Source organism: Microtus ochrogaster, chromosome 8, assembly GCF_000317375.1.
Source record: "Microtus ochrogaster isolate Prairie Vole_2 chromosome 8, MicOch1.0, whole genome shotgun sequence".
Classification (NCBI taxonomy): Eukaryota; Metazoa; Chordata; class Mammalia; order Rodentia; family Cricetidae; genus Microtus; species Microtus ochrogaster.
The window spans coordinates 87,389,803-87,405,391 of NC_022015.1; the positions used below are offsets into that span (position 1 = coordinate 87,389,803).

A 15,589-nucleotide genomic window follows, 5' to 3' on the forward strand; every position below is an offset into this window, starting at 1 on the left:
CACACACACACACACACACACAGAGAGAGAGAGAGAGAGAGAGAGAGAGAGAGAGAGAGAGAGAGAGAGAGAAGAAAAGGTACTTGTATTTGACTTCTACATAACTGCTCAGAACCACATTCCCTGCAGACAGTTCTAGAGGCCCTATTGAACACAACCTGTCTCATTATCAAGAGACAATGAAGAAGCCTTTAGAAACGCATGACAGGGACAGCTTTATGTACAATAAGATATTCTGATTACTGGATTAAGTTTAAACACTTTAATCGACTATAACAAATCAATTGTCATATGTAAAAATTCTGACTCATGCATCAGATTACATAAATTATACAACCGTCACATTATACAATGTTTGTATACTTTTGTACCTGCAAAAATGTATATGAATTACTAAGCATTTACTTAAGAAGGTAGGGGTAATACTCTTCAATTATAAATAATGCTTACATCATTCAAATACTTGCTAAGAACATACATTTCTAGATCTGCAGCATTTTTTATTCCTCATAATACATACAATCTAGAAGCTCCAGAAATTAAAAAGCCCAAATGTACCATTAAGTAACAGATTTCAATTCCACTGTAAGGGTTGGGTTTTTTTTTTTTTTGATAGAGAAAAGTAAATGAAATAAAATGTCAACTTTAGTTTAATGCTTGAAGAGCTTCTACACATCTTATTAAATACATCAGGAAGCCCTTCGTATGCAGATTAATTAGTGAAGGTGCTACCTATTGCATATTAAATACTTCCAAGGACAGCATCTGGATTATTAAAGTTACAAATCTGTGAAAATGGGGGCTTTCAGTATGTGCTGACAGACCCTCTCCATACCACCGCAAGCTTCCAGTGTAGTCTTGCCCTCTGCTGAGCAGATCAAGTGACTGGGCATGCTCACACCTCACCCACACATGCGCGTGACACCTACTGCACCTTTGGGAAAGATGAACACACAGACGGCAAAGAGTTTGGCCTCCTTTCCCAATCCAAGGTAAGCTGCTTTTATTTTTTAGGGGAAATAAAGCTATCCAGTAAAATAAAAGTGTAACAGTTACTACAGATACTTACTGACGGCAAGTCTGCCTTCTTATTTTTTTGTTTAAGACTCCTTGTTCAAGAATAAGCGCTCACATGGGGGTGGGAAGTTGGATGCAGCAGGAGTGGGGAGATGGCAACAGGGACATGAAAAGCAGGTCTGTCACTAATGAGCTTATTTACTTAGGTTTCCACTCATGAAACCCTTTTAAATACAAGGTGACATTTTCACAGCTGGAAAATTACAACTAGATCTTGATTTACTGCCAAAAGCAATACACGTAGTTATGTATAATCTATGAATAATACTACGTTCATGGGAAGAGGGAAAAACTAGGGCCAATGCAGACCACAGCAGCAAAGGCAATGCTCCCAACACTATCACTAATGGGTTACACGGCATCTTATGTACAAGTCTGAGCAAGGACCTTGGTGTTCGAGGAACGACACCGAAGGCCCAGCAGCCAGGTGATGTGCAATACTGTCAAGCTGAGCTTAGACCTGGGAAGAGACGGATCGTAAAATACTATTGTTGTAAAAAATAGTTGAATTATGTAACAGAGTGTGTTAGCTTAAATCAGGCTTGAGAGAAGTGTTGATTCTGTGATTGTAAAAAATCTTCCTGTCAGTAGAAGTGGTTTTGAGCATGTATTTTTAGGCTACAAGTAGAAATAAAATTTCCTTTAAAAATCTATTGTGCATGCACTGTTTACTGAAACATACATTTTATTTCCACTACAAGTTAATACAAAAATAAACCACTAGAAAGTTCCGTGTGCCATTTGGAAAGTAACCAATCGCCTTCTCGGCTTCTCAGTGTAGAGTGTGGCTCCCACTTACACTCAGGCACGGCCAGAGGCTATGTTCATTTCTTTTACTTCTATGTTTGTTGACTGATGACAAAAACATTAAGTTCACGAGTGAATATAACATTTTACAGAGCGTAAATGGATACTTTTTATTTGTCTTAGACTTTTGTTTTTAATTTAAAAACAATAATTGTGTCTCAGATAAACCTCACTGCCTGTAAGACTGCCACTGGACAAAGCTTCACTTCAGATTCTGAAGAGGCACACCCGTTCAGCCTGGCCAGTCACTAAGGGCAGATAAGTCCACGTACACGAGTTCTTATGAAGGCAAAAACTGTGCCATGTAACTTACTTCTCATGTAAAGGAGCCGCGGCATTTGAATCATGCTTTCCAGAGGAGATTTATGTAAAACTTATTCCTAGGATAAAACTGACAGACAGCTCAGGCTCACTCTAGAAAGGACACATTTGGCTAACGCATGTCAGTGCACCTGCAGATATCTGTCACAGCACTGAAAACACAGATCTGGGTGACTTAAAAAGTTGAAGAGTCTCAGCAATGCCATGATGAAAATATGCTAAGAATTTTAAGAATTTGGTAACATCTAATAAATGTTAATTTTAAATGGCACCATTTAAAAATAATATTTACCAAGACTTCACATGGGAAAATCAAATCTACCCTAGCCTTTGACATTTATTATAGAATCACTTTAATTATAAGTGGAAGGAAAATTGATTTTAAAAAGCCATTTTTCCTTCTCTATTTTAAATTTAGAAAAGTATCTAAGTTTGTATTTGGGAAATAATTCACTTCAAAACCCATGTTTTCTAGAAAACCACAGAAACTCAGAAAATACAGATAACAAGGGATATTGTGACTAAAAATATGAAAATCAGCAAAACTATAATTTCCGCTGTCATTTAACTTTCGGTGAAGCCTCACTAGAGACAGTATCAGAAAGATGCAGTTGACCACAGGGTTTGGACGTTCTCCGTATCCGTTTCTGTGTGCAGGCAGTCTTCCACTCTCAACTCGGAAAGACAGTCTGTTTCAGAGTGTTTAGAGCTGAAAGGCTGAAATACCAGCAGAAGATCAGCAATATTCTTATCTCATTGCTTTTCATTTTAAATTTGAGAATAATTTTCTACAAATACATAAAGCCAATCAAAATCCACAGAGGAACTGCCATTCTAGGCAGGTGGGCTTAAACAAAGACCCCATAATTTGGTGGCCGTGGGGTGCCCCTGTTGTGACGATGGTGAGGGCTGCTCTCAACACTCACTAGGCGGTGAGTCTTTGGTCAGGGCTCAAAGGCAACCACCTGTTCTATTACTTATGAAACTGAAACCGAGCCCTTCATCCTAGAACTCGCTGCTGCCTTGAGTTAGTTATCAGCTCCCCACCCTCAGCTCCTTTTCAGATACAACTTTGATGTTGTCTTTGCGATGATCTACAGTAGAGCAAATTGTACTGGCCCATCTCCTGCTTACACTTCCATAAACTCAAATACCAGGAGAACACTGCCTCTGTAGAAAGAATAAAGAGCCCTAAACTTTGCCATTACTTGAAAAGACTTGACACATTTTTGGGCATAGGGCTTCGGGGTGGGGGTGGCGGTTAATATTGGAGGCTGGAGTTGGATGTAGTGAATGAATCCCTTCAAAATCAGAATTCAGAGAATTGGGAGTGGATTGAAGTAGCTTCTCCACTGAGGTGGGGCGGTCCTGGTAACAAGCAATCCTGGGTGTATACTGCAAAAGCACATTTTAAACTATGAGATTGGTATCCTAACCTTAGGGCAACCACTTGTTTTTCAATGTCTTAAAAACACACGTGTATATGAGGTATATGCATGTACTGTATACACAGAGACACTTGAACACAATAGTCATATATAGGAGGAACTTGCTTTTTTTAGTAGTGTTCATAATGAGCAGTGCTCCTGACACTAACTGTGTCTAGACTGACTCCTAAGAATCCAGCAATAGTATCAGTTCTGCTTTATGGAATCTGTTCCTGAGGAATAGCTCATGGGCTGTTGAAGATGGCTCCAGGCCTATGGCAGACAGGGGTCCAGAACCAGCACCCGAATGATGCCACGGAACTGCTCACTCGCCAGGGCATGGCCCGTTTTCAGTGTCAGAGCTCAGAGCACTTTACGCCCTCCGAAGGTCACTTTAGATGAAACCTGTGAAAATGTACAGGACCAACACTTCTTCCCAATGATGGAGGAGAGGAGGTGAAACCTGACACTGTGGTCTCTTCCAATAACATACTCCCTTTCTTCCTTCCTGTTCTCTCTCACTCTCTCTTCTCAACTATAAATACTGTCCTGTGGGCTCCACTAGCTGTTGGAGAACTTGCCAGCTTTCCTGGAAGGCTCGTAGGGCACTCGCAGGATGCTGGGCGTCTCCTCCATCACCCTGACCAGGAGGTTGTCAATGTAGTCCTCCAGCTCCCGGATGTGGGTGTCCTTCCTCCGAAGAAGTTCTTTATGCTTCACCAGCTCCTGCAGCACCTCCTCGTAGGTCAGACTCCGGTACCCAGCCGTGGCATCGAAAGGATTGTTGTCCTAGAATGAAATGCAGACTTCTTTAGCAGGCAGGACCCAGTGACTGACATTAAGAGTTAGTCAGAATTTCATCTCTGGTTTTGCTGAGGCTCATAAAGCTTCTCTCCAGCCATAGAAAGAACCAGGGTGCCAGTTGCCAGGTGCCAGCTATCCAGGCAGGAAGGAGGGCAGAGAGACAAAAAGTCTGGTTTGACTCTGCACATGAAGCTCCTTCTTACATCCCAGTAAGGACTAAACCACAACTTGAGTCCTGAGGGTGTGGCTCAGTGGCAGAGCACTTGCTTAGCTTCCAGAAGGCCCTAGGCTCCATCCCCAGTATGCTAGAGGAAATGGATGGGACATGCTCTATAATTTCAGACTATAAGTTAGCCAATGTAATGAAAATAAGTTAAAACTAAACATCTGTAGGTATCTAACCAAAGAACTGCCAAGAAGTTATAGAAACTGCAATAGAGACATCACACATATAGATATTGTACATACAGACACTGTACATATAGATACCACACATACAGACACTGTATTTATAGACACCACACATATAGACACTGTACATATAGACATTATATACAGACACCACACATACAGACACTGTATTTATAGACATTACGTACAGACCCAACACCTAGAGACACCACACATATAGACACTGTACATATAGACATTACATACAGACCCCACACAGATAGACCCTGTATTTATAGACACTACATATCCAGATGCTGTGCTCAAAGAAACAGTCCACTAAATTCAGATTCACACTTTCGTCTGTACTTTTTAGTGATGATGGTTATGAGATACAGAAATACGAGTCTGATTCTCTAATTTGCTGAAAAATGATGAAGGCACCTGGAACGAAATCAATGATCATGGTCCATGGGTATAACTTCTGTCTTAGCTGACCGGCAAGCGAGCTTTTTCTCCCCGAGTAATGGTTGTTCCAGTTCTCACAAACAGCATCCAGTTGTTTGATGCCCTGTTATCAGGACACTCAGAGCTCAGCTACAGCCACATCACTACAGCCAGGACAGATGCACGCCCTCTCTTCCCACTTATTCACTCAGCTAACGATATTCTAGTGGCCAAAAAAATGGGGGGGAGGGGGACAAGCAAAAGCATAAATATAACCAAAAGAGGGTCTTGCTTTAACTTTTTTTATTCTTACAGTGTTGTGAGAACGAAGATGGGCCTGCACTACTCCCTGGATCCCAAGGTCCTGGAATTTAGATTGTCACTACGTAAATGTCTAGACACAAAGCAACACATTTATGCCCTGAAGACACAGTTCTATCCCTCTAGTTTTCTTGTTCCTAAGGCAGGACTCAGAGAATCTGTCCCACAGAGGATGGCTGAGGCCTGGAGAGTCAGTTCTGTTCCCACAGGAAGTTTGTGTCTCCCCCATCTTCAGCATCGGAACTTTTCAACTGAAGCCAAGGCCGGCTCTTCACCATATGCTCCCACCACAAGACCCCAGCGGAAGTGAGAGTGACACCCTTCTTCCTGGACATGCACACTTTAGGCTACAGTCTCTCACATACCCCAGGCCTTTGGGCTCGGGTAGTGACAGCTTGCAGGAGGCTCCACACTGTCCAGGAGAAATGGGCAGTGTGATGAGCGTGAACAACTATCAAACAGGCTCAGGTCCAGTGGACTGCTGCTGGCCAGAGAGGTGTGGCCAGAAAACAAGTGGGGGGTGGGGGGTGACGCCCACGGCACCATCCAGCCTGGGCAGCGCCACCCTTGAGGACTGATAGCATTTTCCTACAGGAAATGAGAAACCATTTAAGGTTTCTAAGCAGAAACGAATCACTTCTTAGCTTTTCTGCTATGATCAACTGTAAGCAGAAATATCTTTGAGGCAATGTTCTAGAAAACTAACACGGCAACCGTGGGTAAGATAGTTTGAGTGAACAGAGGCTACTTCCAGAGCTACTGAAATAATGAAAGCATGAATTTGGATGCTACAAAAGCCTTAACGGCCTCTATAAAACCATGATAAAATATGCCAATAACTTTTTAACATTTAATAAATGTTAACTTAAAATAGTACCATTTAAAAAAAAATAATTACCAAGACCTCAAACAGGAAAATCAAACCCTTTACTAGATATTGAAGTTTATTATAAATTTATTTTAAACATAAGTCAATAAATGTAATATTTAAGAAAATTGAGTTTGAATTCTGAAATAAATACTTTAAACAACTCATTTTATTTTCCATTAGCAAATACAAAAAAATCGAAACTTTCTGAATTAAATTACTCATGTCCCAACATTTCAAATGTTGCTTTTAAATCCTGTAAGGATAATTCTGGAGCTAAGTGTTAGCTGTGACCTTCCCTCTTGGGTCAATTTAGCCTATAACACAGAATATTGGTACCAGATGTTTAGAGGTATATTACAAATTTATTAATTATATTCTCATAAAATATACATTGTATTATGAATTTTTCTATAGTAAAGACAAGACAAATTATAGAGATATTTTTACTTTGTTAGAAATAAGCTAACCTTTGTACTTTAGCACAAGTAATAATATATAAAAACGAGGCAGGAATCAGGCTGAGTATCACACCCCTTATCTGATGAAGCATCTCCAACTCCCTTCAGCTCCAGAATTTTTCTACCCATTCACTGATTTTTTTCCCCTGAACTGCATTTTAAAATAATAAATTCCAACTACTGTGATTTTACTTTACTAACAAAATATTTACTGGAAAATCTGAGAATCATGGGATTATGAAATTAAACTGAATGAGCTATTTTACTTACAGGGTGCCGGCTTTATGCTCCTGCTTTCTTTTAATGAATTTAACATAGTGACATCCATTAAGACTAATTTTAATCAAATTATATATAAATACAATATTTTTTAAATTACAAGTGATAGCACACATTTAAAAATCATTCACGGGGGTGGGAGTGGGAAGTGGAGGAAATGGGAGGAGTAGGAACTGTAATTGTTATGTAAAATGAAAAAAGATTTTTTTCTTTTTTAAAAAAATAAGTAAATATCATTCACATGTGGTGTGGGGGTTATATTTAATACTGAACCAATAATACTTGTTACTGTAGTTAATATTTTAACATTTACCTTAAAATAAGTAAGCTAAATGACATGCCAAAAAGATTCCATTATAAGTGGTCTAAATACCATGATAGGAATCATTTTAGTCTTGCAAGATTAGCTAGTACTTCAGAATACTGTTCAAGACTTCACAGTCAGAATGAACAATATACACACATATTCCTTATCTCCTTCACCCCAATCTACTTCCTAGAAATGAAGTTTTGCCCTTAGTAAGGTTCTCTATCCTCTTTTCAGGAGGATTTTTACCCAAAATTCAGCATCAGGTTTCTAAACAGGAAAACATCTTAGAGACCTATGTACCATAAACTACACTGAAAGAATAAAAATAATTAATACAGCTCAGCCTTGGCTCCAGATTTTACTCAGTATTTGAGAACCATGTAAATTTTCTAATTCTAGGCATACAATTCTTAAATTGATATATTAACACACACATTTAGAACTTCAAAGGAAATAATAAACATGAATATTAACTAATATAAACAATGTTGAAAGGTTTTCTGGTTACAAAAAGTAGTTTCTTAAAGAGGAATATTCTCAAACAAATACAAAAAAAACATTTTTCAAAGCTGTATTTACTCATATCTAGGAAAAACTGAAAACCGAAACCTTGAAGCCGGTAGAGGGTAAATGCAGCCTGCAATAGGACTGCCATGAATTCAGGATTTTGCCCCCACACTTCATGAGCAGCACACAATTTTTAGATGTTTTCCTATCTTGAAATTTAATATAAATTTTCCTCATCTCTTTCCTTTCACAACTGATCTTTTCCCTTCTCTACTTCATATCTGCTAAAAGTCAAGTCGCAAAGACGGAGGACTGGCAAGAGAAGAACAGTCCTCTATGACGTTTTCCATCAGAATTTTAAATAATAAGACTCATGTACAAGATTCTCAGAATTATTAGCTATTTTTACCTTAAACACAATCTAGTCTTCTAAACTAGGAAATATATATATGTAAATTTTACAATATTTAAATCCAGACAAAAGCAAATTATCATGACTCAAAATAACTGAAGATTTGAAGAAAGGTTGTCGTGGTAACCAAATATTGGTGGGGTACGAAGTGACATGCATGGCGACCGGAGGGGAGCGAGGGAGGAGATGAGGGCCTGGCGTTCGCGGATCATCTCATTATTGTATAATGAGGGACTCTGCTCTGGGAACATCATCCCAGCTACTTTCACATCTTTTGTCCTCCTCTTTTCATCTCCCTTTCAGTTCTTAATTAGGCCTTAAAGAGCTCACACTGCCCTTTCAACTGGCTACTGCTCCTGCCTAAACACCAAGCCTCCACAGACAGGTGTTGGCACCAGCATAGTCGACATACAAACCTAATTACACAATACTCCGTCCAGAAGGAGAGAAAATAACTTGGTGGATGGCTATTACTGGAGAACTTCATGTAAATTACTTCAAACATCTTATAATCGTCAACATAAAAATTGTTCAAATACTTCTCCTGAAAACTAGTCTGTAAGGACGCTTTCTCCTCTTAATTGTATCTTGCAGTACATTAGCAACACCTAGTAATCCTTTAACTGTCGTTTAGAATAGTTAGATTCCAGAGGGAAATAATCACACATCAAGGATTCTTTTATCACCTTTAAATCCTTAAACTAAAACAATTTTCACATTTTATTTCTTTAAAGATTTCTGAGGATGTTTTAACAGCAATAAATTATAAGATTTGGAAAAGTACATCTGCAAGCACACAGAAATTGTAATTAAGGTTACCTAATAAACGATAGCTACATATTAAATCGATTTTTGATGTTGTATTTTGTTTGAGATTAAGTAACATCCCAAGTAGAATTCATTTCCCTATCTGATCAAAGGCTGACTTCATATAATCTGACATTGCTTCAAGACTGCCATATTATAAAGAGTTGAGTATTTCTGAAACATCAAAACTTAAAAGTCATTTACATAAAACAGCAAAAGCATTGTCTAAAGTCCTGTGCACCCAGAGTGTCTTCTACCATTCTTCAGACACGTATCTGCACTTAAAATGGCTTATAAAATAAACTGTAACCCCCACCTTAACTTCTTTTAGACAAACCATATACCAGAAATTGTGATGTGAAATTGCTAGAATGAAACCAAACACATCTGGATCATACGCATTAAGGACAGATGGTTGAAACGGCAGCCAGCGGCCTCTTTCTGATACTTTCTGATGTAGTTTTCCCCCAAGAACATCTGCCTGTATTTTTATAAAGTGAATTTTCTCCAGGTCAACATATTTAGAAGACTCAGATGTAACTGAACTCTCCTATATGATATTGAGATATGATATTGATATATGATTCAGATAACATTAAGACAAAGTTAAGCCATCTCAGCAATCCCTGCAAACGACACACATCCATTTAACCAACTGCCACCGACCAGTTCTGGGATGGCTCTAGTTTTGTCTGACTTGGAAAGTAAGTGTCCTTCCACAGCCTCGCCTGGTGAACGCCAGTCTCCTTTCACAGCTCCAGTGCGGACTCTGATACACAGCTTGCACAGTAAGGTCACAAGTAAGAAACAAACATGTATACTCCAGGTATTTTTCCATTGTAACTGCATCTGCTTGAACTGTCTCTGAGCACAAACAGAAGTCACACTCACTTGTATACTAAAGGCAGTCTCAATTTCACTTTCCTTTTTCTCCCCAAACCATCCCATCACACTGATCAATACTTCTGCCACGAAGGCGGTCAAGGAGATAGAGGCATTTGGGAAATGTGCTACAGAGAAGCCAGGCTTGCTCCCTGGTGATTGCGTAACCCCTTGTCAACTTACCGGGATTTTCCTGAGGTCTTCACTGCTTGTTGGATTCATATGAAAACTAAGTAAGAAAAGCATAAAATAAGGGTTAAATGTGCAAGTCTATACAGTAAGAAACAGAAATATTTTAAGCCATACTGAAACGTGTCTGTCTAAAGTCCTAGCTTACGTAAGTGGAATTCAATTCAAATAGCAAAACAGTATTTACTCAACAACCTTAAAGCATTTGCAGGTTTAAACCCTCAAAGAAAATCCTCCAGTTATCAGAATCAAAGAACCATCAATCTTAAATACTCAGTTTCTAAATATCCTTAAGCATAGTGACTTTACCAGCAAGATATATCATGAAAGTTCTTATAAAATATTCATCATCTTATATAGACATACCTCAACCCTGTTGATATATTACTATGGAAAGCTGAGCAAATATAGTTTTGAAAAGGTTACAAAATAAAAGAGCTCAGCCACCCTTTGTTTAAAATGTCAGCTGTATTGAAGAAACTTTCAAACCTTACCTTGTCGAAGAGAATGAGTCCAGGGGCTGAAACTATTTCTGTCATTAATGTGATTCCTAAGTAGCTAGCTTCCAAAATTTAGTCAGAAAACAGACCCAAACAAAACAGATCGTGTTCATTTGGAGAATTCACAGCAGAATGCCACAGCCACTTTCTCCTTTGAAACATGCCCATTAGGAAGGAGACTACAACCACCCCAGAGAAGCTCAACTTCAAAGCCATCTGATGAGTAAATATTTCATCAGTGCTCCTCCACTTTAAATTGTACCCAGCATTTAAGACACTTATCCCCGGAACAGCTACAAAGCATATTAATGTCCTAGGGTTTTGGGTTTTTTTTGTTCCACATACACACATTAAAAAGAAGACTTAACTATAAGTCATATTTTTCCATTATCTGCATACTACATAAAAAATATACTCCTCTGAAGAGTCAAGGAATTCACTTTTAAAATCTGGACTGTGTGAAAGTGTAGATGCTGGAAATCTTGTCTGGAACACATCCCTAATTACAGGTACATGTCATGTCCCACACTGTAAAGCCTAAAAGGCATGATGCTTGCAGGACTTCAGCAAGAGAATTTCCTATGCAGTCAGGGTACATTTATTACGACTCAGGTTTGCAGAGCCAGATTATAAGAACTGGGTGTGGACCTTTCCTGGGAAGAGAGCCCACGGAAGCACCTGAACATTGCAGTAGGCTGGGTGACTAGGCAGACAACCAAGAGACACTGCGCACCTGCAGTAAACCACTGGCAGGATTATGTGGCTGCCACATTTCCCGTCCCTGTATGTCACCATCTGCATGGTTTTCTTCAAAGTCCTACACTAATGTCATAGACTCATCCATGCCTCAAAGCCCTGACAAGAAATTAAACGATAATAACAAAGTCCCCATTAGAGTCGCATGTACCTACAGTATTGTACTGTGGGAGCAACTGCTAATGGGTGGTTTCTGCTGTCTCCAGTTCTCAATGTTAGCTAGTGGAATGAAAGGGCCAGTGAGACTCGTTTCTCTTGCTCCATGACCTTGTGTATGCTTCCTGATAAGCAGCATACTGTACTATCCGTATGTCCACTGGTGGGCAGTCTCAGGGTAACACGGTGCCAGAGCACCAGATTGCTCATGAGCAGAGAAGGGGCTGAGGGCCCTGGAGCAGTGGCTCCACCCCTGAGCCTGTTGCCTTGTGACCAAGTTACTTTGACTACATCTTGGTTCTTTCACCTGTAAACCATGATGGTAAAAATGTCTCTCAAACAAGACTGCTTGTATGGATAGAGAACATGAATAGACTAGCGTGGAAAACCAAGAGTAGAAACAGCATGTTCCATGCATGATTTCATGAACATTTGAAGTACTTTATCTGCACTCTTAAACTCTTAATCAAAATTGACTATTATTTTCATGCCAATTAAGAGGGTCATATGATAACATTTTCTATCTTCCAAAACTTCATTTTAAGAAATAAGAGATATCAGGCAACTAGTATAAGTTCTTCCACTACTGACTGTTAGACTCTGGCTCCGAGATCTGTCCTAACTGGAACACCAGTCCTATGCCTGTTTCCTGCAGACCAATCTTTGCAAGTGTTGAGTACAGCTGAAAGCTCAACATGGGCATTTTAGATGAAATGGCCAACCTCACTTCACTGTGGGTTAAAGTCTTGTTCCAGGATGGAGGGGTGGGGTAACCCAAAATTCTTAGAGCAAGTGTGGGAGTCATGTTCTCTTACAGCATTCATTAAAAAGGCCTGTTTCATGGGAGAAGCAGAATTTGAGACTCCATGAAAGACAGAGGCTTGGCTGTCGAGAAGACGCTCTGCGGACACTTGGGGACAGCGATGTGTGCTAGGTAGTGGTGTCATTACAGGACTTTGGAGCACAAACTGCAGGAGTTCTAAGGCCAAACTCAAGGACCTCAGACCTCATCCGTGAAGCACCAAGCATGTTTCCCAACAATATTAGTCTCCTCTCAATAAAATATCGACATTCCACATTTGAGGTTCTGATCTGCTCTGTTCTACCCCAGCCCAGCCCCTGCTCTCCACCTTAGCACATGTGATATGAGCGAGCTTGCCTGCGAGCTGAGGTCCCCACTCTGTTCCCACTCTGCACCATGTGCTGAGTGAGGTTCCCACACTGGTATTGTCTGAAATCCAAAGGCTAAGCCCTCCTTTGTGGTCTGCTTTGTATGCACACACTGACGTGTCAAACACATGACCAACTCAGTCATTCATGGCTGCCTTTTTTAAATCTGTCCTTACATGGTGGAAAAAAGAGTTAACTGAACTGGATTGAATTAGTGTGGCGCAAAATAAAATGTCTCTATTTATTGAAGTGTGGCACCAATTTGTGCTATCTCTCTCTTTGGACTGGTGTCCTCAGGTCAGACAAGATATAGAACAATACAGTTTGACTGCTCAACTGAGCTGCTGACGAGTGAGGGGATGCTGTTTTCAATCCGGTAGAAAATAAACCTGGATATGCTCATGGGGAAGAGGGAGTCTGTATGAACTAAACTCCAGAATTTAAGTTTAATTTTAGAAGAAGACCTGAGGAAGTTTGAAGGAGCCACAGGATCCTAAAGTACTTTTTAAACAGATTAAAAAGTATTTTTAACTCATGTGTGTAAACATATTTTAAAAAGATAAAGTGTCTTAACCGTAACACACTCAAGTTTTCAGGTAAAAGCATCAATATTTTTTTATCTGCAAATTCATTTAAAAATTCTGAAAAATGTTTACAACTAAACTCTATATAATTTAAAATATAAACTATTGTGCTTTTTAAATACTATTTTTATAGAAATCATTAACTTTAATATCACTTATTAATGTATCTTAGAGTAACGAGTAAATAATAACTGGCTAGAAATTACAGTCTGTTTTATACTAGTCTTCCGTACACAGGTACTAAAAACAAACCTGTCCCTATGAAGTGACCAACTTGATTGCTACAGTGGTGACTCATGCGTCTGGTGGTACTCAACAGGTTTCCTTCCTAAAGCAAACACAGTCTGTAAAGCAGAAAGCTCTAAGACAAGGGAAGAACTATTCAGAATGTTAAAGCACTTGGAAAGACAACTGACACCTGAGAACAAAGGCCTATTACAAGCAGATACAACTTTGTAACCCCCAGGCTTCAGGATTAGAAACCCTCCAAGCAGGAGGTTACCACTGCTTAGACTGTTCTTCCAAAGCTTAGGGAACATCTCACACTTCCTACTTCTCGGTCTAAACCATCACTGTTCAAACAACAACATTTATTTTGGCCGACAGCTTTGTGCATTTTCCATTTAATATGTGAATCCAAAGTACTGACAACTCCAGAGAGGTGCCACCTGGCACCAGGAGAAGCAGTATCTTCAGACACTGGTCAGAACTGTGTGAAGGAAGCAAGTGTAACTCTAAACCACCAAAGGAGAACTTCTGACAGTAATTATTTTCTGAGGTCCTTAAGTGATGGGAGAAGACTCTAGGAAGCTCGGCTTCCTTCAGTGGCAAGGGCAGGTGGGAGGAGGCGCTCCAAGAAGCCAGGTGCATCCTTAAACCTTTAACATGTATGAGACTATGAAAGAAATACGCTTCACAGCACTGGATTGGTATACTGGAGAGTAGATATGAACACCAGCCCTTGTAGCCCCACACCTCCAGCACAGCTTCTTTGATGATGAACTTCTTTTACCAGGCAATTACCTCACTTGCTAACCTCTCCTTCCAGTTCATCAATGGCTACCCTTTCTTTTTGAGACTCTTTTTCTGTTCAGCAAGCCAGCCTAAGTTTCCTCCTGAAGTCCCGATGCCCCACTCCTTGCCACCTTCCTCCTTTTGTCCTGGGAAATGCCAGCTATTTCCTGAGAAAGTGGCCAGACCTCTCTCTACTCCACCTAGATGGTTCACCTCTCCTGCTGCTTTAGCTGCTACCACAACATGGATGAATGGATGAAATCTTTTTCTCTACAAACACAACTTCTTTATCCTCTAGAACACTGGGCTTACAAATGTCTTGCTACAGACTCAGAACAAGACTACTACCTGCACCTCAAGGTAAATGTGCCTAAACTAACTACCCCTTTGCCTTTTCCATTAAGCATCTCCTGGGTACCCAAAGGGGAGCATCAGACCCATAAATCCACCCTTCTTGGGACTCAGCCTAGATCACATCTCCTTGCTCTCACGCATGCTACCTTTCTGATCATGGGACCACGGTCGCACCTCTGTTCATCCCATCTTACCCAATCTAGCCAAGCCTCTGTTGGCAATGGTGGTATCTCAGATGCAAGTCTAACCTCATGATTTAACTGTCAAAAACTCTGGCCTGGATATTCTGCTTGAATAATGACAAATTCTTAAGCCAAGTTTTCAATCCCACCACATTGTACTCAGCTATCTTTCCAGTCAGGATGGTCGGCTGAGGAAATCAATAGTAAGTCAATACAGTATCTGCCAACTAGACGGCAAATCCCCAAGGAATGGAGAAGACCCTTTTATAAATAACAAAATTTTTGTTACTTATATTTATATCTCAGAGAACACTAGTAGATTGTTTTCAGCTCTTTTCAAAATGGGGAGAAATATTCTGGCTTTATAGCTATGTCCTGGTCAGTTTTTGTCATCTTAACACAAGCTAGTGTCCTCTGAGAACCGGACACCTCTACTGAGATAATGCCCATCACACCGTCCTGTAGGCAAACCTGTGGGCACCTTCTTGATTAACAATAATCTTGGGGAGCCTGCTCACTGTATGTGGGCACCTTCTTGATTAACAATAATCTCGGGGAGCCTGC

At 40.0% G+C, this 15,589-nt stretch overlaps 1 protein-coding gene across 5 annotated transcripts in view; it reads right to left on the minus strand.

Annotated features, from left to right (window-relative positions):
* Nucleotides 1-247: 247 nt before the first annotated feature.
* Nucleotides 248-15,589, minus strand: part of Rab11fip2 (RAB11 family interacting protein 2) — a 38,373-nt gene continuing 23,031 nt past the window's right edge. For 2 of the 5 annotated variants that reach the window (XM_026781168.1, XM_026781169.1), the window contains 3 exons: nt 10,304-10,349; nt 4,214-4,421; nt 248-2,922 (listed from right to left, as the gene is read on the minus strand). In XM_026781168.1, coding sequence (XP_026636969.1) covers nt 2,909-2,922; nt 4,214-4,421; nt 10,304-10,349 — 268 coding nt within the window. In that variant the 3' untranslated portion in view covers nt 248-2,908. Of the gene's footprint in view, nt 4,422-10,303; nt 10,350-15,589 lie in introns of all 5 variants that reach the window. The other 3 variants (XM_005352562.3, XM_005352563.3, XM_005352561.3) reach the window with 2 other exon arrangements.